This window comes from Cynocephalus volans, chromosome 1, assembly GCF_027409185.1.
Source record: "Cynocephalus volans isolate mCynVol1 chromosome 1, mCynVol1.pri, whole genome shotgun sequence".
Classification (NCBI taxonomy): domain Eukaryota; kingdom Metazoa; phylum Chordata; class Mammalia; order Dermoptera; family Cynocephalidae; genus Cynocephalus; species Cynocephalus volans.
Genome location: NC_084460.1, coordinates 33,327,118 through 33,354,510, shown reverse-complemented (window position 1 = coordinate 33,354,510; position 27,393 = coordinate 33,327,118). Strand labels below are relative to the sequence as shown.

Here is a 27,393-nt window from a genome sequence, read left to right as displayed (position 1 = left end):
GCTAGGAGTGTCTGCTCAGGCTGGCTCAGGAGAAAGCTGGTCCAGGTCCTCTGCCTTCCTGGTCATCCCTACTAGTCTTGACAAAAACAGCCAGCAGTCTGGCTCAATGAGCTTAGCCTCAGACCACACGATCACAACACTGGAATACCTTCCTTTCCCGGAGTCCCATCACATTCTCAGTGACTTTGTATATGCTATTCCCCCTGTCTAAAAGCTTTTCCCATTTCTTGTCCACTTGGGAAATTCCTACTCACTTCCAGTCTTTCTACTCTCAGGGAAGATATCCAAGGCTCTTCCAAGTAGACTAGAAGACTATTTCCTCTTTCAGTGCTTCCAACTGCATCTTGTACTTAGCTCCTTGTATAGCTTCTAATGTACTATATCATAGTCATTATTTGCATGTTGTCTCTCCACAGAAAGGTGAGTACCTCCAGGGTGGAGGCTGAGGTGGTCCATCTGTGTCTCCCAGGGTCTAACACCTTGCCTGGCATCATTAAGTGCTCAACAAATATTGGCTGAAGAAGTAAAGAGTGAATGAACTCATGGAACAGGTCAGTTGAGGTTTCCTTTGAGCCATCTTACAAAGGTTGTCACACAGACTTCCTAAATGACTTCTACTTCTGGGTTAACTCCTTAAGATGACACCCTCCTAAGTTATGAGGCTTTGCTCACATGTGGACATCTTTCATCTCAAAGCTTAATCCTGAGCTCATTACTTTTGAAATGCATTCTTTCATTTGGGACTTTTAACAGAGATAAGGAATGCTGGAAATAGATATTTTCAGATCCACTTCTTAAATAAAAAGGCCATCCCCAAGAAAGTCCCAGGATTGTTAGAAGAAGAAGGGAAGAGGGCTAACATTTGTTAAGCACCTACTACATGCCACAAGTCTGTGAGGCAGATATCAATATCCCGTTTCATAGATCTCTGTTACTCAAAGTGTGGCCAGAGGATCAGCAGCACCAGCATCACGTGTGTGTGTGTGGTGGGGGTGAGGGGGGGTGTGTTCGAAATACATAATTTCAGGCCTCACCTCAGACCTACTGAAGCAGAATCTGCATTTAATGAGATCCCCAGGTAATTGGTCTGCAATACAAACTGTGAGAAGCACTGGTGTAGATGAGGAATCTGGGATCAATGAAGCTAATTAACATGCCCATGGTTATACAGCTGGTGAGAGTTGGGATTTGAACTCAAGTCTGCCTGTTCTAAAAGGCTGTGCTTTTCCCACTACTCTGCTACTGAGACCCACGCCAAGCCTACAGCATAGAAAAAATATCTAACTTAATATGAAATATACAGAAAAAAACCTTATTATAGCACAGTTCATTGTTTCAAAAATTAAGGATGAAGTTAAAAGTATTTCACATCCCACACTACCAAATACCAAAAACTTGGTAATAGAGCTTTCTTGCCCTGCCATGCCAATATTATAAGTTTTCCTATTTTATTTCTAGAAATAGCTAAATTTACTGCATTGTTGCTTTGGTGATTAAATGTCATTTACCTTTTTGGTTTTCAGATGTCTCCTTGAGAGACTGAAGCACAGTATCAAGAATATGGGCTTTAGGTTCTAGCAGACATGAATTTAAACTGTGTGTGCAATTTGAGAAAGTACTTAACTACTTTGGGGCTGTTTCTTCAGTAATAAAACAGGCTAAATGATACCCCACACAGAGCTGATGTTAGGGATAATGACATCACGTATATCCTGGAACACAGCAAATAGTAAGTGTGAGAAACCATCACCACCATCATCAACAGTAACCTCAGACTGGCTGACATATCATCAGGAAAATCAGCCTATCAACTCAGCTAGCAAATATTTTTACTCCAGAAGTTTGCTAGCCAGAAGGCATACTTAACATAGACATGATTTATTAGTAATCAATACATTTAAGAAAGGGGTAGACATATTTTTTTAGTGATTATCAAAATGATACACTTAATTTATTTTATGGTAACCCTGAAGCAAACAGGAAACAAATTAATATTTTCTTTATATTTTGGAGCCAGGGACAAGCAAGAAAAGTGTTACAAAGAAAAAGTGTAAGGAAAGTAGAAGAGATGGGGAAAAACACTGAATGTAATACACACCACTACCATATCATACATGTACATAATTTTATAGTATACAAAGCACTTTCTGCATACATTATCTTATTCACTTCTCACACACTGCGAAATACCATCTCTATCTCAAAGGTGAAGAAACTGAGGTTCAGAGAGAGCAAACGACATCTATAACACAGAGCCTAAGCACAAGAGCTATCCCAGAAATGAAAACACAAGTCCTCTGAATCCAGCCCCCAGGGCTCCTTTCTACTAGGCTACTGAAGGGTTTAAAAGTTACTACTCTCCCAAAGACAGATGATCAGCTGCAGAAAATCACCCCCATGACCAGTTCAAGCAAGGTTCTGCAACCCTAACCCCAGTGGTGACCTATCCTGCCTAACACATATATCCTTTAATAGACCACATCTAAAAGAGAAAAGGGCTGCTACTCTTGAACCTGATACCTGACAATAATTTCTGTTTGGGGATCCTTTGTTTGGCTACCTGGAAAGAATGTTCGACATCTTTCCAACCTCCTTCTTATGCTAATTACTGCTCATCAGCATCTGGACACCCACAAGCAAATTCAATCTGGCTACAAAAGCAAGCCAAAGACATTTTCTTACATTAAAAAAACCAAACAAACAAGTAAGACTGCAACATGATTAAATACATAGAGCATTTCCCCAGCAACCTGCAGGCTGCTGCATACAAAAATCACATCCAATATCACAAGAGTCCAGGAAGGTAGACACTAACAAACACCTCACACATGTAATTGTATTCTTCATGAGCAATGAAATGTATACAAGTTTATTTTCAATTTATTCCCTTCTACATTATATTTTCTGTTAGATGACAACATGTCTAACACATTCAAATACTCACACGTTAAAAAAATACCATTTGAAAGGCATCTTCACTTCCCCTTCTTATGCTATCACCAAATGAACTCGGAAACATTAGCCTTCAGTCCACAACTCATTTCCTCACCATCCTGAAGTCCCAGCACATTCAATACTTGGAAGAGCCATCACCACCATCAGCAGAACTTACCTCTCCAAACTGCTATCACCTCCATAACCTAATAGTTTAACCTGAAATTTATCTTGGCTTCTAAAAATATAAAGTTTAGCTTCCGAATGGTATTAGAAGGCCCATCTCTGTGAAAGATGCCCAAGACACAGTGAGTAAAAACAGTACCTACAAAATAGCTTACGTCATGATTCCATTTACACAAAATTGCATGCACACATATACAATCCCACCCCTAACACAGATGTTTGAATGGATGGTGTCCATGTTTTCAGTAATTAACTCTAGGTGGTAAGACTGGGGATAACTTTTACTTTCCTTCCATCTTTTTCCACAATTTTTGAATTTTCTACATTATTTTATTCATATTCAGAAAAAGCAATAAAGCTGTGTTTAACAAGTCTCCTTCCCTCCCACCAGAAAAAATGTTGAAAATCTTTTCTTTGCACAGAGAGAAACTAAAAAGGATGCTTTACTAAGACCTGTGCTATGAGCATTCTGGCCAGTAGTTCTCAAAACTAACTGAGCAACAGGATTTAGAGATTTTTAAAAATACAGTTGCTCAGAGCTCCAGTCTACAGAATTTCTGGAGGTGGGGCCCAGGCATGTGTATTTTGTCAAAGCTCTTTGAGTGATACTGATCAGTTGGGGTCAAAGACTACAGATTTATGTCTCATTCTCAAGAGTGCTGAGGGAAGTATTCACCTAAAAGTCAGGCAACTGCAAGGTAATCAGACAGGGGAACATTCAGGAACATAAACCTAAGGTTGAGCAGTGCTGAATATCAGGTATGGAAGGCCACGAGCAGAGAGAATAGAGTGAGTAGATACATCCTAAGGTTTGAGGCCAAGAAGAAGCAAACAAAGTGAGGCAGGACAAAATGTTCCAGATTGAGAGATGGAGGTTATTTAGGCTGTACTGGAGGCAGGACTACTGATTAACTTAAAAAACTTGAATGGAAAATACAACGAGCAGTTTAAATTAGGTCCACTACAGGTGAGCAACCTTGATTTAGGATTTAAAAAAAGAAAAAATAGAAAAGCACTGCCTGTGATTCAGTGTTTGGAAACCACAGGAAAATTCTAAGTTCAATTCCTAGTAAGACCACACACTAGCTGTGTGACCTTCAGAAAATAAGTTCTCTATGCCTCAGTGTTCTCACCTGTAAAGTGTGAGTAATAACACAAAGCTCAATGGGTTATTGTGAGCATTAGATAAAATGAGACAATAAATGTAAAAGCATATTAGAGTAGTAAGAACAAAAAAGGTCCCCAAATGGTAATATTAGGGCCCACAGTTAATTACTGCCTCATCCCTAAGTTATTTCCCCATTTTGGCACCACCTAAAAATGCTGGAGAAATAACCTTAAAAGGTCTGGCTATTTCTCTACTGTTGCTTCTACACGGCTGGTATTTGTTTTACTTCTATGAAGGAGATACATTGCATACTAAATTATTCCTATAAAATTGAATCAAGATTATAAATGAAAACTAATGGAGTCATATTGACAAAATAACAAATGTATCAGTGGAAAATTCTATTTCCAAAATAAGAATTCTGCTAGTGTTGCCACCAAAGAGCTAAGTTTCTACCTGACAAAATGCAAACACGAAAGGAGGGATAAATGATTTTCCTTTATCCTCCCCATTCAAGTCCTCAATATCAAAATTGAATTTGTGCCAAATTGGCTGAAACAGTCAAAGTAACTGAAATTAGTACTATACCTAAACCTGGAAAACTTGGGGGGAATCCTTTTTTACTATAACATAATAAAATAACTATTGTTAACAGCAATGACTACCAACGTCTAATGAATGCTTAGTAGGTGCCAATACCGTCTGAGAAGTACTTCACTTCTGAGGTGAAGCACTGTCCATAGATTAACTCAGTCAATCCTCACAACAGCTCTGCAGGGTGCTTCTGCTACAGCTTCTGCTTAACTATTCAAGCTTCCTCTCTCCACGCTCTACTCACCAAGGGTTGGTGCCAGACTGGTCTAAGAGGCTATTCCTGGGAAGTTTAGTAAAAAGACCCACCAATTTTATTCAGACTGGTGGAATCAGAAACTCAGAGAACATGTCCCAGAAGACTACATTTTCAACAAGATCCTAGATGATTCTGATAGGCAGCTAAATTTAATACTCACAGCAGTCTGTCCCTTGCAACTTTTATTTTATACATGGTGCTTTTTCCACTTGACATTCCTTCGCCTAGCTAAGTTCTACCAAAGGTTTGGCTTAGGAGGCCACATTTCTAAGGTGGAGCTATTTCTAATCTACACCCATTCTCTCACCATCCAGGTTAGATTAGGAGCCCCTCCTCTGCACTCCCACAGTGCCTCACACTTCCTTCTACCTCTTTACCTTATAATATAAATGCAGGTTTCCATATCTTATCTCCCTAGCTGGGCTGTGAGCTCATTTACCTTCCATTTTTACCTTGTAATATAAATGCAGGTTTCTATATATAGCTTGTTCACCTTCCATCTATAACACCAAGCCTGGCACAAAGCAGGGGCTAGTGGTCAGTTTAATAAAAGAATTAATGAGGTATCACTGACCTACTTTTAGGGCACCTATCATAGAAACAGACCTTCTTCAAGGGCAGCCTAGAATGGAAGCTTCAAACTGAAACAGAAGGGTCTGGTACCTCATTCAAGAAGTGATCAATTTTAACAGGGCTAGCACAGTCATTATCATAACTGAGGTCCAGGTTAACAGGCCTTAATGATAAACAGAGGCTGTCTCATCCCTCTGGTAGCTCTTGTTATGACCCAGCCTGTCCACATAGAGTCCTGGTTCACAGCTGGGTTTCGCACTCACAAAAGCCAAGGAATTTGCATCTTACATGTAAACGTGAAAACTGGGGAAGGTAGGGATGACTATTTTTGAAAGGAAGCTTTTATGAAGTAACTATACAGGTTGAATATCCCTTATCTGAAATACTCGGGACCAGGAACGTTTTGAATTTTTTTTGGATTTTGGAATATTTGCAGATACTTAACCAGCTGAGCATCCCTAATCCAAAACTCTGAAATCCAAATGCTCCAATGATCATTTCCTTTGAGCATCATCTCGGCACACAAAAAGTTTCGGATTTTGGAGCATTTCAGATTTCAGACTTTTGGATTAGAGATATTCAAATTTTATTACCATTTATTGAATGCCCACAGACTAGAGACTATGTAGGATACTCATGATCATTATTCTTTGCACAACATCTTGAGAAGGTTTCAACAGGCTTGTTTGACTGAACAGGAATTCAAGGTCCAAAGAGGAGAAATAACTTGCCCAACACTACCAACTAGTTTGTGGGTACAGCTTGGATTTAAAATCAGATCTGTTTGGCTACAAAAATGATTCTCCTTCCAAGACTCTGTGCTGCCTCTGGATTACCAACCAGAAGACCACTGGAGCCACCGTGGTGTTCAAAGAAGCTTTAGAAGCAGACCTAGGCTCAAAATCTGCTTCTCTCACTCACCTGCTATACGGTACTCGGTAATTGATAAACTCTCTGTGATTCGTCTGTAAGAAGAAGATAGAAATTCCTAACTCATAAAGTATGGACACCTGTAAAGTCCCTAAGTACATTAGTAGATGCCCAATATGGCCTGTTTACCTCCTTCCCCAAAAGAGAAGAGTTGCTTCCAGGATGATAAATACATTCTCTGTTCCACTGTCTTTCTCAATGGCAAATAATTATGTTGTGCTCTACTTGGGAAAGACCCGCGGGTAAATCTTTAATACGACTTGAACCAGTTAGCGAACCAGATGTGCAACTCTCAAAATCATCCCCTCAAGCTTGATGAAAGGAACCCCAAATCTAAATACATTGCTTATTTCAGCATCCCTACCATTTTGTCATCAGAGGTCAAGAATGAAACAAGCAGCTGGAGGGAGAGAAAAGGAATTGATCCAGAAATTGTTCAATTATAAGGTTTTCAAATAGCTACAAAAAACAACAGCAAGACATTTCATCCTTGTTTAACATAAAGTGCCTATTAGTATATGGTTTAATGCCATTCTTAAAATTAAATACAGTTCACTCTTCACTTGCGCATTGTTACGACCACTTTAACAACTCTTTGTGATTTTCAAGCTTGCAGAATACAAAAATTGGGGGGAGGATCTTTGAATTATTTGTTTACAGGTTATATTAGAGAAGTGGGGACCTAGGGCCCCTTGTATATCCTCTCTGGGAAGGTTTTCGTCTTATATTACACATAGAACTGGCACATTTACAGTCTGCTTCTAGGACTGGTAGAGTAAATTGGTTAACGCAGTAAGAATACTCTGAATTCCACAATGCTCTTAACTGTGGGCATGTGTCTGATCTTAACTTAGCTAGTACATGCTACATAGGTGTTCAATAAATTCATTTTATTCATTTACTCAATATTTACTGAGTACCTACCATGTACCAAGCACTATGATAGGCACTAGAAATGCCTAACAACAACTGATCAAGTCATTTTTCCATTTGCTTCTAATAACTTGTGTAATTTGAAAGGATAAGAGTCCCCACCACCAAGACAACTTGTCAAAGCACCAAGGTTAGAACCAAGGTCTTCTGATCAAGAACTGCTACCAGGCTACACCGGCAATCCAAAGAAGAACAAGCTAGTTTGGACCCATGAGAGCAAATACCAATGGCAATGACTTTGTGAAACAAGCATGAAATCTGTGGTCAGAAGCTGAGGGAGATTGAGAGTCCCAGTTTAGCCACCTAGCTACTGCATGACCTGAAGTCACGATTTCATTGAGTCTCACAATTTCCCCATCTTCAGAATGACAAATAACACCAACTTTGCAGGGCCACTGATGATTCAAATATGATCAGATGTGTAAAAACACTCCTAGAGTTGCTGAACATAGGTCCTAACAAATGAACTGGTTGGCTGAAATCCCAGCGCCCTGTTTTAGCCTGTATCATCATCTCCATTCCACCAGAAGTGTCTGCCTCTTTAAGCATTTCTGTTCTCCTGTTCTTTTTAACAACGAGGTCCTTTTGTCTGCTATGTCTTTGAAATTGCTAATATGGTTTTGTGGTAAAAATGTGTATAAATTGCTTTTCCCCCCCATGTTTGTTTTTCCCCTTCCTTAAACTGTAAATTTGTTGAGGGTTTGGAGTGTCTCTCTCACCTGGGTGGTGGCTTTGAGAGGACAGAAAAATTGGGAGACTAAAGCAGAGAGACTTAACAATGGCTGCAGTGAAGTTCAGGAGAAGTGATGAAGGCAGAGACAGTGGCAATGGAGAGAAGTGATTCAAGAAATTTTTATGAGGTGGAATTCACAGGACTTACCAATTACATGAGGGGAATGTTAGAGTTAAGCACGATGTGTTGATTTCTGCCATGGTGGTGGGGTGGATGGTGGCGCTGTTTACTAGGACAGGAAAAGTAGAGAAGGCTGGGGCAGTAACGGAATGGATATGGTTTTGAACAAGGTCAGTTTGAATATCTGGTGGAGTTGTCGGCTGGTTATTAGCTGTGCCAACTACAGCTTGCGAGAGAGAACTAGGTTGAAGATCTGGGAGTCACCAGCAGAGAGATGGAACTTAAAGCTGCAGAAAATAGATGAGATCACCCAAGAAGAGTGTGCGGAGAGGAAAAAAAAAAAAAAAAGAACTAAGGGAAGATACTGCCAATCCATACGAAAATGAATTACCTGAGGGACAGGCGGAGGAAAAGGGTCTGGCGATGGAATGGTAGGAAAGAGCAGCCTCCTCTAGGATGGGCACCCTATTTTGTTCTCTGTGTCCACGTACTAGGTCTCTGTTATATTTTGAACTTAGCAGGAGCCCCAATAAAAGTTGGCCCCAAACAATGCCAGGTCACTACCATAGCCCACCATGGAGACTTTAAAAATGTTTCTTTTTTGTACACGTTAACTAACCTCCCTGCTTTTCTGATTGCAGGAAGGGTTTTGCCATTTCCCTCTTCTAACCTTGGTAAGTGGTGTGGGAGCTCTGGCCTGTACCTCCTGGCTGTTAGGAGGAAGCACAAAGCAACTACACGCTTCCTGAGATGTGGAGTCCACCAGAATCACAATTCTTTGCAGATGACAGAAAAGTATTCTTTAAAGCACTGAGTTGTCATCAACTGCTGTCATTGTTGATAAGGTAAAAATGCGTGCATACGCCTAGCATGTACACCACACACCTACACACTGCTCAGTAGCTCCTCCCCTTAAAGCTCCTAACAGCCTCCAGGGGAACCATGTTAAAACAGCGCAATTAACTAGAACTGCTACAAACTCAATAATTCACCTACCTAATGAAGCAATACAAGGAAATTGGACCTATTTTAATAAGAATTTTAAAACGAGACAAGAAGTAAAGGTCAGATGCCATTTCTGGATCCCAGCTCTTTTCTTCTTCCCCTCTATTCTGAAGCAGTTAATACCAAGGAGACAATATATACTGTGCTATTCTTTATAAAACCAAGGAGGCAGCCAATCATGCTATTGCACCCAAGGGCAAATTAATTCTTAACAACCCATCCCCCAAACTAAGTGCCTCCCCTGTTCTATTTCTGAAGGTTTTATTATGCAAACCTGAATGGGTTTCAATTACAACAATTCTTTTCCATCTCCATCTGAACTCACAAAAGAGAAACTAAATTACCAGCAATGCTAAGTCTAGGTTTTTGATTTTTCCCTCCTCTCTAGACTTAATCTAGAAGTTCTCCTCTCTCAACCCCTTTTGTTGGCTTTAGGAACACAGCTGTTTTTATGCCACCCCACTATTCAGCACAGCATGACTCCTGACACTCCTCTCAAGAATGAGTTTGCACACTTTCACAGTTGTCATGGAGCATTTAGACCACAGGCTAGTAAAAACTAAATACCCTCTCCTGGCCCTCCCATAAGTCAAGGTGTGGGCAGTCTCTCTCTGCATCGCCTTTCCCCATGATCTCTTAGAAGACTAGGTATGTGTGACTAAGGCCAGGATGTGTAGAACTAAAGACAGGTTTGCTATAAAAGAGAACTAACACTTCTTAAGATGCCTATTCTATTCTGGGGTCTATGCTAAGCATATATATGTCATCTCATGTAACCCTCACAACCTCGCTGTGTGGTAGATTCTAGCCACACCATTTTACAGACTGGGCAACTGAGGCTCAAAGAGTTTAGGAATTTGCCCAAGATCACACAGTTAATAAGCAGCAGATCCATGTGTACCACACCTGGCTATACTGCTACTGTAGTAGTCTGAGGAAGGTCCTGAGAGGTGACACAGGGGCTAACACTGGACCAGGATGGACTTGAAGAGGCAAACCAGGATATGTGACAAACCCCTAAGGCTTCACAAGAAAGGAGAGAATGCAGAGTAGCCCTCCAGAGCTTCCGGACAAGCTGATTCACAGCCCACAGTGCTGAATTAGGAGTAGGATTATAACAAGAAGCTGGTCATAGGGTGGCCTCACCTACAGGAAGTTCTATGTACAACACAGGTCTTAAGGGTGTGGCTCTAAAGGGGTGTTTCTGCCATAATCTCAAGCCAATGTGACAAAGTAAAACTTAACGGCTAGCAACCCACTTGTTTTTGCTTCCAAACAAGGTGGGTGAAAAACCACTCACTCCAGGTATAGGACTGTATTGAGTTCAACCATGTAGGGTTCTGGAGAGAGCCCCAAACCCATGTTTGCCCTCAATAAGCAGTCTTTCAGGGAAGTGGTTGTTCATTTACACAGTCAAAAAATATTTACTGTGCATCTACCACCTGCCAAGCACCATGCTAGGCAGCGAGACCCAAAGGTGAAAGGCCACTGGTTCCTTAATTTCAAGGACTATGATGGCAAAGTCCTGGGACCAAGAATCCATTTAATAGGAGGCTCTATCTTAGTCTAGGGGTTCATAATATACTTCCCTGAGAAAGTGATATCAAAACTAAGAATTTGAAATATGACTAAAAGGCAGCCAGGCAGACAGGTCAGAGAAAATCTGCAGATGGAGGAGACAGTAGGGTAGAAGTCTGAGGGCAGGAATGAGCTGGACATGTTCTCAAAAACTCCTGATGGCCTGCGGTTACTGTGCTCTAGCTTAGCACACAAACCTGGTCCGCTTATATCAGAAGAGCCAGCACAAAGAGAGCAACCGAGAGCACAAGACTTGTGCAGAGGATGAGATGGGACAAAGAAACCTTGCATGATGCGCCCTGCTCTGCCTTCATTCTCACCCTACCATTCATGGCCCAAGGGCCAGTTTGCCAGAAGGACAGCAGCAGCTGGCAGGGATGGCAAGAAACACAGGGCTGTGCTTTCTCCTTGGGATTCACTTTGCTCTCTGGGTGTTGGAGTACTCAGGATGCAGAGCTCATCCTCACCAGCCATTACAGTCCAAACATGCCTTCTAGGAGCTTTCTTACCAAGCCATTGCCCTCACTAATATAATGTTATCAAATTCCTAAATGCGGGTACTCTAAAGCAAATATACTGTCACCAGCATGCCACCCGGCACATTTTTCAGGAGGAAAACAGCTGCTCACTGAATCTGTCACTTCTTCCTCCTCTCAGCACCATGTATACAGAGCAAGAGCCTGCTAAGGGCTGTTTTCTTCACATTCTCTTCAAGCATGCTCAAGATACAGCATCAAGTCTCTCAGAAGAACCCAGCAGGTCAGCCACAGAACAGCCCTTGAAGGAGTTTCCTGGACTATAGGGCAACCATGACAGCCAGGGCCTGTGCCTATGAACCTGAAGGTGTAGATATCAGAGCTTCTAGTTCATGAGTCTAGTTCCCTCATTTTACAGCTCAAGAAGGAAAATGCAGCCCGGGGAAGTTAAGCAAAAGGTCTAAAGTCATACAGCTAGTTAGTTATAAAACCACAGCCTGGTCCCTTTCTCAGCTGATTTCCTCATTTAAAAAACAAGGATACCACCCTCTCCTCCACTGGTTGTGAGTCCTCGTAAGATAGCATCATTTGATGCAGCAGAGCCAGGGACGTGGCAAGTTTTCAGTCAATGGTGACTGCGAAATTTTATCCCCTAGATCCTTAAGACCCCCCCAGTCGCTTTCCCATGGCTTCATTTTGCTGAATTTACACTGGGGAAAGAAAAAAGGCCAGCAGTGGGGTTAACATGTTTACAGCTAGTGTTTGGTCAATATCTGATCTGAGTTAAACTGAAGTCTCTACTTGTTCTCAGATCTCTTGTGCACAGTTTTTTTTGTTTTGTTTTGTTTTTTCTAAAAGATGACCAGTAAGGGGATCTTAACCCTTGACTTGGTGTTGTCAGCACCACGCTCACCTGATGAGCTAACCGGCCATCCTTATATGGGATCCGAACACCTGGCCTTGGTTTTATCAGCACCACACTCTCTTGAGTGAGCCACGGGCCGGCCCCTAGTGCACAGTTTTTAATGCCATTTCCTTCCTTGCCCCTGCCAGACTTTTGATGTCTCTAGAGAGCTGATTTGATTAAAGAAGATACCACTGGCGGTGACCACTGAAAACAGGTCACACCACCTTTCCTTTAGCCACTCCAAGTTGGGAGAGACTAAGCCAAGGCAATTTGAGAAGAGACAGACAGGGGCTCTCAAACTTTTATGTAGTCGGGTGAGAAGTGCAAAAGATCTTGCAAATACCTATGCCAATTCTACCAATCACTGATGGAAAATAAAACCGAAACCATGGGACAAATGTTGCTCCTGACAAGACAACCAAATTAGACAGCCAATCAGCTCAGGTTCTCCTCCTCTGTCACAAACACTACCTCTTCATCCCCTTCACTCCCTCCCCACACTTTAAAATAACCATCCAACCATGTAAATTCCCTGGTGTATCTGTCTGCTAGCCTCCAGCAGAACTGTCAATGCTCATAAATCCCTGGCCTTCCAGATTGCACTGCGGCTATTTATTGGGGGGAGGGACACAGCAGGCCACTAGACAATAGCAGGAAGAGACTGGCCTAGCAGTAACTATTCTGGTTACAGCATCGCAATTCATGGCAGCATTTTCCTGGGAGTGTGCACCATCAGGGAGGAGAAACATAAAAAGGGGAACCTGGGCTGTAAATAGTTTATTTCAGCAATTCCTGATGTTGGCTGAATCATACTTTAGTACAGAAATACATGAAAGCACCACTCTGGAGGTGACATGTGTTGCCACCTCATTACTCTTTTCAAAAGGGTCTTCCATCAGAGAGACACCTTGCTACAAATTATAGTGAAGAAAACAAAACCCTCACACAGACTTATTAACAGGCCAGAAAGAAATGGAGCTACCAGGATTCAAACAAGCAGAGAACCATTGCAATAAAGGCTGTCGGTGACCTGGGGTCTCTGGGTTGCTTTTTCATGCATTTTCCATCAGAAGACAGAAAAGAAAATGGTAGCACTCTTCTTCTCAAGAGTCTACTCCCCAAATGCATGTTTAGAGTTTTTCAAAGTAGCTCTCATTTCCCCATTTCTCCTAATGCACCTGAATTAGGCTGACTCCTCCAGTGAACCCTACCTTCATGTTCCTTCTCAGTAGTTCCCACTTTCTTGATCTTCCTGGGAGATTTCATAAAGAGGGGAAAGATGGTTCGTAAGCCCAGAATGTCAACAAACTTATGGCAATTGTCTGTGCCCTCGGGTCCAATCATGGCATGGTCCAGCACTTTCAGGGCACTGCTCCGAGAGATCTTCTTTTCCCTGTGAACAAAAGAAGTTTCATAGAAGGTATTTCAAAGGGAAGTTCTAGCATTTAAAAAAAAAGGGGGGGGTACTTATTGCAGTATTCATTATAATGGAAAAAAGGAAAGGAAAAAATAAATAAAAACAAAACAACCTAAATGCCTACCAATGAGAAGACGGTTACATTATGGTATAACTAAATGGAATATTACATACTTGTTAACAATTAGAAGAGTCTATAACAGGATAAATAAATTCTTATGGTCAGAATGACAAACACAAAAGGCAATATTCAAAATCTATATGAAGCACTACAACAATTACTTGGAAAATATGCATTTAAAAAGACTGGGAAAAATAGATCAAAATGCTGAGAGATAATTTCAGGGTGGTGGGATTTATAGATGATTTATTATTCTTTATTCTTTCTTTTTAACAGCTTTGATAGATAATTCACACCATACAACTCATCTATTTTAAATGTACAAATCAACAGATTTTAATATATTCAGATATGTGTAACCATCACCACAATCAATTATAGAACATTTCACTGCCCTGAGAAGAAATCACATCCCCTCCTACCCTCTCGATCTCACCTCAGCCCTAAGCAACTGCTGATCTACATTCTGTCTGTATAGATTTGCCTATTCTAGACATTTCAAGTAAATGGTATATAATACATGGTCTCTTGTGACCGGCTTCTTTCACATGGCATTAGTTCATCCATGCTGTAGTATGTATAAGTACGTCATTCCTTTTCACAGCTGAATTGAGTCCATTGTATGGATAAACCACAACTTGTCCATTTATCTGTTGATGGACATTTGGGTTGTTCCCATATTTTGGCTATTATGAATAATGCTGCTATAAACATTAATGTACAAGCTTTTGTGTAAACATATATTTTCATTTCTCTTGAGTATGTGTATACCTAAGAGTGGAATTGTAGGGCAAATGGTAACTGTATGTTTAACCTTTTGAGGAAATGCCAGACTGTTTTTCCAAAGTGGCTGCACCATTTTAAATTCCCATCAGCAGTGTATAAGGGTTCCAATTTCTCCACATCCCTGCCAAAACTTTTCATTTGACTTTTTCATTCTAGTCATCTAGTGGGTGTGAAGTGACATCTCATTGTGGCTTTGATCTGCATTTCTCTCTTTTTATGTGCTTATGAACCATCTGTATACCTTCTGGAGAAATATTTATTCAGACGCTTTGCCGATTTTTAAATTGGGTTAGTTACCTTTACTACTGAGTTGTAAGAATTCTTTATATATTCTGGATACAAGTCCTTTAACAGATAACAGATGATTGCAAATATTTTCTCCCATTTTGGGAGTTGTCTTTTCACTTTCTTGATAGTATCCTTTGAAGCACAAAAGTTTTTAATTTTGATGAAGTCCAATTTATCTATATTTTTTTGTTGTTGCTTATGCTTTTGGTGTCATGTCTAAAAAACCACTACCAAATCTAAAGTCATGTTTTCTTCTAATGTTCTCCCTATGTTTTCTTCTAAGAATTTAATAGTTTTAGTTCTTACATTTAGGTCTTTGATCCATTTTGAGTTAATTTTTGTATGTGATATGAGGTAAGAGTCCAACTGCATTCTTTTGTATGTGAATATCCAGTTGTCCCAGTATCATTTGTTGAAGAGACTATCCTTTCCCCATTCAGTGGTCTTGGCACTCTTTCTGAAAAATCAGTTGACAGCAAAAACTTGGCTTTATTTCCGGATTCTCAATTATATTCCACTGATTTATAAGTCTATCCTTACGCCAGTACTACACTGTCTTGATAACCATTGCTTTGTAGGAAGTTTTGAAATTGGGAGCCCTCCTACCTTGTTCTTTTTCGAAATTGTTTGGCTCTTCTGGGTCCCTTTCAATTCAATGTAAATTTTAGGATCAGCTTGTCAGTGTCTAAAATGAAGTCAGCTGAGATTCTGATAGGGATTATGTTGAATCTGTAGGTCACTTTGGGGAGTATTGCCATCTTAAGTCTACCAATCCATGAATACGGGATTTTTATTTATTTAGATCTCCTTTAGTTTATTCCAACAATGCTTTAGTTTTCAGAGTACAAAACTGCATTTCATTTGTTAAATTTATTCTTAGGTATTTTATTCTTGATACTATTGTAAATGGAATTATTTCCTTAGTTTCATTTTTGGATTATTCATCGCAAGTATACAGAAATACAACTGATTTTTATATATTGATCTTATATCCTGCAACCTTGCTAAACTTATTAGTTCTAATAATTTTATAGTAGATTCATTAGGATTTTCTATATATAAGATCATGTTATCTGCAAATAGAGATAGTTGTTACTTCTTCCTTTCCAATCTGGATGCCTTTTAATTCATTTTATTGCCTAATTGCCCTGGCTAGAAACTCCAGTACAATGCTGAACAGAAGTGGTGAGGGAAGACATCCTTGTCTTGCTCCTGATCTTAGGGGGAAAGCATCCAGTCTTTCACCATTAAGTAGAATGTTAGCAGTGGGTTTTTTATAGACACTCTTTATCAATAGTTGAAGAAGTTCCCTTCTATTCCTAGTTGGAGTATTTTTGTCATGAAAGGGTGTTGGATGTTGTCAAATGCTTTTTCTGCATCTTATAATTCCTTTCTCTACTTTTCAGTTTCTTTCATTTTTCCATAATGAACATGAGTACTTTTTAGAATTAGAAAAGATAAACAATTTTCAAGAAAAAATAAAGATTTTCCCTCTTGAAGCTGAAGGTCATAGAAGAATCCTGCCACTAGCTACTGCTCTTACAGATACTTCTCTAGGGAGTATAATTTTCTATAATCTTATATTATTTTCTTTGACACTCTGAGGTACACAGAAGCAAGTCAGTCATTTCCTGTCTTGGTACAGCTGGAAAATCAACCGACCAGGCCAATACGCAATATTTACTTGAGCACTTACTCAGCATTGTGGTAGGCACAAGAGAAAACAAAAAGTAAAACATGGCTTCTGGTTCCAAAAAAAATGTAAATCTATTTAGGGAGACCAAATTAATAAGAAAAAATCAGGGAAAAGTATAAGTCAGCATATAATTTTTTCTTCATGTATTATTCAATCTACAAATATTTGCTGGATACCTCTCATGTGAATAGGAAAGATCAGGTCCCAGTTCTCATGCAGCTTACTGTATAAGACAAAGGGAAATCAAGAAACTTGACAGTGGTAAGTGTCAAGGAAATAAAGCAAAGCAATGTGAAAGAATGACTGCCATGGGTATTTTGGATTAGGTTATTAAAGAAGGCCTCTCTAAGGCGTAACATTCGTGTTGAGATTTGAGTGGTAAGATATGAGTCAGTGAGATAAATTTTAGGGGCAAAACATTCAAGGCAGAAGAAACTGCAAACACAAAGGTCCCAGGGTGGAAATAAGCTGGCATGGTCAAAGAACAGATAGAAGACCAGCACACCTGAAGCATACCAAGGAGCAGAATGTTCCTAGCTTACATCAGAAGGGGAAACACGGGCTATATCAAGGCATGCCACCTAATCTTGTAGGTCACAATAAGACATCCAAGTAAAGAACTGATTCTAGGAGTAAAGAAGATGTAATTCAACATGTATGTTCTGAGACTATTATGTGTTAGTTACTTTAGAGTGAGAGGAAGAGATTATATGTATTTGGGGGAATGTGGGAAAAGAAAGATACATATGTAAATATTTAAAATAAATGTCTGAATGACTAGGTGACAAAAGAATAAATTAAGTATAGTGGGCACACAAGGAGGGAATAATTTATTCAGAGGAAGGAGAAGGTTTCTCAAGAGGTTCCAGTCTGTCAAGGAAGCAAAGAATAAAAAGAGGTCAAGCCTATCTATGACTATACCAGCCTGAACACACCCAATCTCATATGATCTCGTGAAAAAGAGGTCAGGCCTAAAGAAAAGGCCACCAGATTCCACTATCAGAAAGCAGTGGTAGGGCAGAAGTGGGCTGAAAAGTGAAAGGAGGTGAGGAAGTAAGAGGAATGAGTGTGGGCTACTTATTATAAAGCCCGGAGGAGAGAATCCATCAGCTTGAGAAGCCAGGTTAAGATTTTTAATTATTATTTTTAAGAATATGAACAATTTAATCATATCTTAGGATGTGAAGAAGACTAAAGATAAAACAAGGTAGAATTAAATAGCTAGAGCAAGGTGACTGGTCAGTGGTCAAGCAAGAGGAGGAAAGCCTGATCAAAAAAGTGGTAATAATCCAAAAACCTTCATCCAGTTTCTTATCTGAAAGCCACAGAAGAGAGACCAGAAACAATATCCTTTTTGGACAGTCTTTTGTAGAGGCAACACTTTAAAGCATTGTACTGTTAGTGCTGATGATCACAAAGAATGCTAACCTGGGTCAGACTAGCTAGCCAGGAATGGGTCACAATGAGTGAAGGAAAGGAGAGTAGGTAAGGAGCTTGCTGATAGTGCCCCTTGGTGCTAGACCATCCTGGTTTACCTGGGACTGTCCCACCTGTAGTATGGGAAGTGCCACATCCCAGGAAACCCCTCAGTTCTGGGCAAACCAAGATAGTTGGCCATCCTATATGGTGACAACCTCAAAAGATCAAAAGGGTATATTGTAAATAATCCTACCTTTATTCCCCTTGCTCTGGATCTATCAAAAGAATCCACAGATACTCACAAAGGACCTTCAATCCAGCCATTGAGTTTAAAAGAAAAAAAAGGCTACTACTGAGCATATGTCTTTATGCAGCAGGCACTATGATAGCCACTAGGAATTATAAGGTCCCCATCTTTAAACAATTGAAAAATAATCTCAAAAGCCTGAAGCAATGGAAATTAAGTCCAAGGAGGTGAGAGGTGGAAAAAATTAACTTTATCTGGGAGAAGTCTGTGAAGGTGTCAAATGGAAGGTGACATCCAAACTGAGTCTAAAGAATGAGTATTCACCAGGAGAGATGACACTGGTGGCACTGGTGGGTATACAGCAGGTGCAAAGGTACAGAAGCTTGTAAGAGTATGCAAGCTTGGGGAACTAGAGGTAGTGACGAACGACCAGAGGTGGAGATGACTGAGGAGAGGCGGGCAGGAACAAGGTCATAACAGGCCCTAGTTGTGCTGCCAGGGAACCTGGGCTCCATCTCATAGATGTTGAGAAGGTGAAAGAAGTTTCGGCAAGGGAGAACACTAGATGGATACATTTTAGAAGGCTTAATCTGGCAGCAGTGTGATAAAGGGATTGGAGTGACAGAGCTTGGAGGCAGGGAGGACAGTCAGGAGACTGGCGACTGTGTAAGTGAGAAATGACAAAAGGTTCTGACTATGGCAGTGATATAAAAAAAGCATACTTGAGAGAAATACGAAATCTTAAATAGCAGGAGCAGAGTAAACAAGGTTCCAAACTCCTAGAAAAATTTTTTGTATCAAGATGAAATTTTAACATAAAACTAGACAAATAATATATTTGTTTTCACTGCAGTTGGACTTTAGCATCCTACTTTACAAGTTTGAATTTACAAAGGTTATGACTAGGGCAGATAACAATACGAGCAAAACTTAGGAAACTGAGATACAATATCCTCGTTGTTTAGTCACTCAGGAAAAGGACCTTTGAAATGAATGATGGTCATATAACAGAGCACCTTGAGTTACCATTCAGCATACATTCAAATCACTTCACAACACGGAATTGTTTGAAATACTAAAGGTAAAGGACTCTGGTTTAGCCAAGTTTTCTTTTTTTTCCTGCCTAAGCAAATTCAACAAACAAAAGATTTTAAAAGTAAAACCCTTCTTCAGGTAGGCAGTGTAGGACATGTTTAAAGGGGGCAGTAATTGCATATTGATCACCATAAGCAAGCTGCATGGAGGTGAACTTTGGAATATTCATTGGGCTTAAATTCAGGCTTTTAGCAATCAATAGCTGTTTGGCCTGGCTTTCTTTGGTTGACTTTATTTGAAATATTTATTCTACTGGAGGACAAGTAGTTTATCTTAGTCTTGTCTGGGTTCATCAGGTTGTCGATCATGCCAGGACCAACGTGAATGCTAGCCTCTATAAAACTGGGTGGTTCTAGGGAATGGCCGAGAGTTATCTACTACTCCTTATTCTGTTAAAGTGAGCCTTCTGATGCAGGGCAAAAGGTTTTCTATTGTAATTTTAATCAGCTTATTCTTCTTTATTGTACAAAAACACTTCTTCAATAAGCATGGATTCTGAGTATGCTTTTCTTTGTTCATTTATTCTTTCATCAAATACTTATGAGGTACCTAACAGGTGCCGTATAGTAAGTGGAAGATGCAGAGACAAGGCACGGCTCATTGCTTCTGAGGAGTTGGTCCACAGGGGAGACAGACATGCAGACAATGAGCAGACTGAGAAGAGCTAAGCCCTACAGTGGAGATATATACAAAGTGGAGAGTGAACACAGGAAGGAGGGCTGACTGTGTCTGAGTAAGGGAGGCCTCACAAAGGAGATAATGTCTGAACCAAGCTTCAGTGGATGTCTTTCCAGGATAGGCAAAGAGGGAGAGGATATTTCAAGCAGAAGAAGACAAGAGCACATGCAAAGACTGAATAAGCCATGGGACATTCAGCAAGGAGGTACATGTTACTGCTAGAATATAAAGAGTCAGAGGGGTAGCAGCAAAACATGAGACAGGCTGACTGTGTGCATTAGAAAGATGGCACTTTGCCACAGTGTGTCAGACAGTAATAGGGTGAGGGAAGGAGAAGAAAGAGGGAAATATTAGAGGCAGATACTGGTAAGAAAGGCAAAGTAACAGTAGACTAGAGGTGAAAAGGGTTGAGTTCTGACTGAGCCTGAGACATGTGTGGGACATGGCATGATGTCCAGCTTGGACTTACGGGTCTAAAGTCCAGGAATGAGATTAGCAATAGGGGAAAATTCAGAAGAATTGTTAAATGTATGGGTAGTAATTAATCCATGGTGTGAATAAGACTACCCTAGGAGGGTGCAGAAAATATTCAGAAAAGACTAGAACCCTGGAGAAAACTTATTAGAGGGACAAGCAAAAGAGGTAAAGTCCTTTCCCTCACCAGCCAAAGGAGACTTAGGAATTTGGAAAAAAAAAAAAAAAAAAAAAAAAGTGGCAAAGCATTCTTTAAAAGATACTGTGAACCATAAACTAATCCTGGAAAGAAATCTGGATAATGCCCTGTTTGTTTGCTTTACAATGTGCTGACAAAGTTCATTTCCTTTAGAGCTCCCAAAATATAAAATCATTTTATAGGACATCAATATGACCATAGCCAATTACAAGTTATCAACATGATGTCACTAAACACAGTGATGGGAAGAGATGTGCTCAATCAGTTCTCATAAGCCTAAATGAGCCGGCCCCAAGACAGCACTGCTCACACTACCCCTCCTCCCACCACAGACCTCAAACTTGATCATGTGACTTTATACGGCCGATAAACTGTGTGTGTAAGTAATATATGCACTTTAGAGGGGAAATTTTAAGATTTATTGCATCATGTAGACTTTTCCCTCTGCCATGAGAGAGCCATGTCCCATTAAGCACTGCTCCTTCAGCCTAAGTCCCAAAATAAAGAAGGTATAGAGCAGAGCTTCTAACAGCCAGTGATGGATGTACCATGAGTGAAAATAAACATTTGTCATTGAAAGTCCTTGAGATTTGAGGGTTGTTATTACAACAAAACCTGACTGATGACTGATACATGATATAGCAAAGTCACTTAATATTAAAAGATGAATACACAAAAGTTAATTGCATTACTATCCACCAGCAATAAAGAGTAAGAAAGTGTAATTTAAAAAGTATAATATACTGCTGGACTTGCACTCTGGGCCAAAAGGAAGTGACAGTAACACACCCTAAACCCCTGACAGAAGTGGGGGGAAAAAAATGAACAAAATATACAAAAAAAATGATTATCAGACTCTTGATAGGCAGCATAGGACCGTGATCCTTGAGAGAAGCCAACACATGCAATGAGCCTGACTGGCTGACTGGAGCATTTCCAGGCCTTAGAGTGGCAGTGAGGAGACAGAGCTGGGAGTCTGGGGAGACCAGTGTGGCTAGAGTTCACAGGGCAGAATAGCAGAGCAGAGAGCTGCACAGAAATATGCACAGGGTCCCCTTCCAGTCTTCAGTGGTGATTAGTACATGCATGTGAGGAAACTAACCACACTTCCAGAAAGGAACCTCCTGAAAAAATTAGGGGAAACAATCCCTAGAGCTCACAGAGGGCCAGGGATAGTTTGTGTTCTCACCAACTACAGTAGAAAAGCCTTATTAATTCAAAGTGCACCAGGTAGAGTACTAAGAAGGGTATTGCTTCAGCAATGAGGCAAAATTAGCCACAGAGTAAAGACTGGTCTGGTCCTGCCTAACAGAGCTTTAAAAGGTAAGCCTCAAAGGAACAAACTATTTCCAAGTAACTTTATATCCTAGAACAAAGCTCGAGAATATTTATAGGAACACACATACACAAAATCCAGCATCCAACAAAGTAAAATTCACAATATTCGAATTTCAAAAAAAAAATTACCAGGCACTCAAAGAAGCAGGAAAATATGACCCATAAACAGGAGAAAAATCATTAGTAAAAATAACACAGATGAAAGAATTTGAAGACAAGAACATTAAAACAGATATTATAAATACATTTAATACGTAAAATAAGAAGATAGAGAAAAGGTTTGGCACGTTAACGAGAAACATGGAAGACAAAAAAAGAGCAAACTGAACACGTAAACAGGAAAAAATACAATGTCTGATAAAAATACAGTAGACAAGATTAACTGTAGATTGCACACTGCAGAAGAAAAGGAAGAGTGAGCTTTAAGACATAAGAATAGAAACTATCCAAAATAAAACACAGACAGAAAAAAGACTGAAAAAAATTAACAGACCATCAGTGAACTGTGATCAGACAATTTCAAACAGTCTAATGTACATGTAACTACATTCTATAATATATAATTTATTACATTTAATTATAAAATATAATTATATTATGTACATGTAATTATAGTGGCCAAAAGGCAGATGGAGGCAGAAAAAGTATTTGAAAAATATCATGACCCAAAATTTTCCACCTCTGATGAAAACTATAAACCCACAGACCTGAGAAATTCAACATACCTCAAACACAAGAGACATGAAAAAACTACACCAAGGCACAGCATAATCAAACTATTCAAAACCAATGATAAAAAGAAAATCCTAAAAATAGCCAGGAAAAAAAAGGACAAATTACACACAGAGGAACACATATATGAATTACAGTAGACTTTTTGTTGAAAACCAAGAAAGCCAGAAGGCAGTGAAGCAACAGATAGTGTTAAAAGGAAAAAAGACCCTATCAAGCTGGAATGCCATACCTGGTGAAAATATCTTTCAAAGATGACAGCAAATACTTTTCAGACATACACAACCCAACAAAGGCATCACCAATAGACCAGCACTATAAGAGATGTGAAAGGATGTTATTTGGGCAAAAGGAAATTTATACCAGATGGAAATCTGGATCTGCACAATGCACAAGAGCACTGGTAATGGCAAAAGTGTGAGTAAATATAAAAGACTTTTTTCTTTTCTTTTTTTTTTTTTTTTGTCTTTTTTGTGACCGGTACTCAGCCAGTGAGTGCACCAGCCATTCCTATATAGGATCTGAACCCGCGGCGGGAGTGTGGCCGCGCTTCCAGCGCCGCACTCTCCCGAGTGCGCCACGGGCTTGGCCCATAAAAGACTTTTTTCTTATTTTTAAAAATCTCTTTAAAAGATAACCAACCATTTAAACAAAAAGAACAATATATAATGGAATTTATAAAATATGTTGAAGTAAAATGTATGATGACAGAAGCATAAAAACCAGGAGGAAGAAACAGAAGTTTACACTTGTAAGATTCTACGCTATACCCTCGGTCCCCTGCCCTGGAACCTGGAGATAAGCCTGGCTGTGGACACTGTTTAAAAAAAAAAAAAAAAAAAAAAAAAAAGACAACCTATGTCATAGGTGAGTGTGTGCACCTCTGGTATCTCTTCACCTTCTAATAAGGATACCAATCCTGTTGTATTAGGGCCTCACCCTTACAACTTCATTGAACCTTAATTACCTCCTTAAAAGCCAAATACAGTCACCTTGGGGGTGAAGCCTTCAACATATGAATTTGGCAGGGGAGGCCCACAATTTAGTCCATAAGAGATGGTAAAAAATATACCACACTAACACTAATTAAAAGAAAGCTGTGGTGGCTATGTTAACATAAGTCAAAGTAGATTTCAGATAAAAGAACATTACCGGGGATAAAGAAAGTCATTTCATAATGACAAAAGTGTCAATTAAACAAGAGAACTTAAAATCCTAAATGTTTAAGTACCTAAAAGAATTTCAAAACATGAAGCAAAAGCTTATAAAATCAAAAGGAGAAACACACATATTCACAATTATAGTCTGAGGTTTCAACACCCCTCTCTCAATAAGTAACAGAATAAGTAGACATTAAATCTGTAAGGATACAGAAGACTTGAACAACATGTCAAAACAACATTTGACATGTATAAGACATTCCATCCAACAACAGCACAATACACATTCTTTTCAGGTACACAAGGAATGTTTAGCAACATAAGACTGTATTCTGGGCCAAAACCAAGTCTTAATAAATTTAACATGTTCAAATTAGACAAAGTATGTTCTCTGAATCAGTGACAGAAAGATTTTGGAGGGCCGGCGCCACGGCTCACTTGGAGAGTGCAGCGCTGGGAGCACCGAGGCCACGGGTTCAGATCCTATATAGGGATGGCCGGTGCGCTCACTGGCTGAGCGTGGTGCAGACCACACCTGTATCGAGGGTTGCGATCCCCTTACTGGTCCCAAAAAAAAAAAAAAAAAAAGATTTTGGAAAATCACCAAATATTTGGACACTAAACAATACACTTCTTAATAACTCATGGGTCAAAGATGAAATCAAAAGAGAAATTAGAAAGTATTTTGAATGGAATAAAAATGAAAATACAACATATCAAAATGCATGTGACATAGCTAAAGTAACAATTAGAGGGAAATTTACAGCAGGAAACATATTAGAAAATAAGATCTCAAATCAATGACTTTAAACTCCCCTCTTGAGAAATCAGAAAAAGAATAGCACATTAAACCCCAAGTAATCAGGAGAAAAGAAATAATGAAGACCACAGCAGAAATCACTGAAATAGAGAACTGAAAAACAGGAGAGAAAAAAGTCAATGAAAGCAAAAGCTGGGTTTTTTTGAGAAGAGGAGTAAACTTTATAAACATCTAGCCACACTGATCAGGAAAAAAAAAAAAAAAAAGAAAAAGTAAGACACCAATTACAGCAGAAATAAGGAAGAATGCATCACTACAGATTCTACAGATATTAAAAGGATAATAAGCTGTTGCTTAGTTGGTTAAAGTGCTGTCTAGTAAAAGAATAAGGGAATATTCATAGACGACATTTTGCCAATAAGTTTGACAACACACAAAATGAATAAATTCCTTGAATGACACAAACTGCTCAATTTACTCAAATAGAAAAAGATCATTGGAACAAATAAATAAATTACACTTCAAAAAAACTTAAATTTTTTCAAGACTATTATGAAAATGAAAAGGCAAGCCATGCGCCAGGAGAAAATATCTGTAAAACATGTATCTGACAGAAGGTTGTATCTATGATATACAAAGAACTGTCACAACTCAATAATAAGACAAATGACCTGCCACCCCACAACGGGCAAAAGATTTGAACAGACACCACAAAAAGATATTTGGATGGCAATACAGCACATGAAAAGACATCCAATATCATCAGTCATGAGGTGAAAGCAAATTAAAGCTACCATAAAATAGCCACCCCTAACCACTAGTATGGCTAAAACAAAAAAGACTGACCATACTAAGTGTGAACAAGGATGTGGAGCAACTGTAACTCTCATACACTGCTGTGGAATTTTAAAATGGTGCAACCATTTTGTAAACAGTTCAGCAGTGCCTTAAAAAATTAACTATATACTTATCATATGACCCAGCCAATTAACTCAAGTATTTACCTAGGAGCAACAAAAAATATATCTACCTGAAAATGGGTACATGAATGTTCACTGCAGCTTTACTCATAAGAGCAAAAAAATTAGAAACTCAGATGCCCATCGACAAGTGAATAAATGAATTGTGATATATCCATACAATGGAATACTACTCATCAAAGAAAAAGGAACAAACTATTGATACACAACATGGATGAATCTCAAAATAATTATAGTGAGTAAAACAGGACAGACAAAAAAACATACTGTATGATTCCACTTATATAAAAGTCTAGAAAACGCAAACTAATAATGAACAAAAGCAAATAAATGGTTGCCTGGAGATGCTGAGGAAGGGGAAGAGGAATTCTGGATTACAAAGGGGCACAAGGAAACATTTGGGTGTGATAAATATGTTCACTGTCATGCTTGCAGTGAGGGTATAATGGTCCGCATATATACACAGGAACAATGAATAGTTATCACATTTGATGGAAGGGCTCAGACAGGTCCTATACCATTTCTTGCCAGGGAATTTGATTCAGTTTATCTGCCTTCTCCGCCACAGCATTTTCCCATTTATGAAGAGGTAACACCAGCGTGGGGAGCTGTTAGAAGAATTACTTTGTGTTTTTGAGCATTTTCCTGGTTCCTAAAGAACAAGTGCAAACTATTCCTATCATCTAAGACAGAACAGTAATATTTGGCTTAGGGGAAAGGGAAGGCTGCTGTTGAACAAACAAGCAAGATCTGTGTGTACAGCTTGGAACACAAACTGTATATAGCCCCATCCAGAACTACAGCTGACTCGTAAAAGATTTTCATTATTATTTTCCTTTGATAATTGAATATTGGGAGACTGGAGGTTAGAATAAAAAACTAGTTTTTGAAAAACTATAAAGGACCACAAGAATAAAAATGCAATCTAGTTTGGACCTTCAGATGTTCATTAGGAACAAAATCAATGTAAAACAAGGTAAAAAAACAAACAAACAAACAAGAGAATAAAAATCCAAAGTTCCCCAGGCTGGCCTATCTACCTACAAGGTTTGCCACAAACTCACAGTCCAGAACTGGGCTTGCAAAGACTTACTCTGCAGATAGTATACTGTCTCCATTTTATTTGTTTTCTTGGTCAGAGACACTTTTCTTCAGATTAAGGAAAACCTTACTGAAAAACCTCAGCACACACAAAAAATTGGGGTTTCTGGAATGGATGTGACTGTGTATCCTTCTCTTTTTTTAAATGCCTTTATAGTTAATAACCAAGGTGGGTTCACTGCATTTCTGCTACACAACCCAAAGTTGCATTTGTACATATCCCTTGGGATCATGGTGGTGTCTTCCCTTTCTAACTGGAACAAGGTTTTACAACAGAAGTAATAACGCTCATGTCAACATTTTCAAGGAAACTGACAATGTAATTCTTCTGTCTCCCGCTGGCTCTGTTGTTTCTTAAAGAACACGGAAATATTTTGATACAGGACATACTGTTAAAAAGTGCGTTGTGGTATAAGAAGCAAATGATTTGAAGTACAGGCTATAATTAACCCTGATATACTGGAATTTTATATTTTTATATAATGGAATCTTTTACCAGAGAGAAACATCTATAACCAAGAACACGGAAACGGCGAACCAGTCTCCATCCAGGGGCAATGACAGCATTA

General features: G+C 39.3%; 1 protein-coding gene across 1 annotated transcript in view; it reads right to left on the bottom strand.

Annotated features, from left to right (window-relative positions):
* Positions 1-27,393, bottom strand: part of CTNNBL1 (catenin beta like 1) — a 172,676-nt gene that overhangs the window by 47,292 nt on the left and 97,991 nt on the right. The window contains exon 11 of the mRNA XM_063100663.1: positions 13,545-13,726. Within this exon, the coding sequence (XP_062956733.1) occupies positions 13,545-13,726 (182 nt within the window). The remainder of the gene's footprint in view (positions 1-13,544; positions 13,727-27,393) is intronic.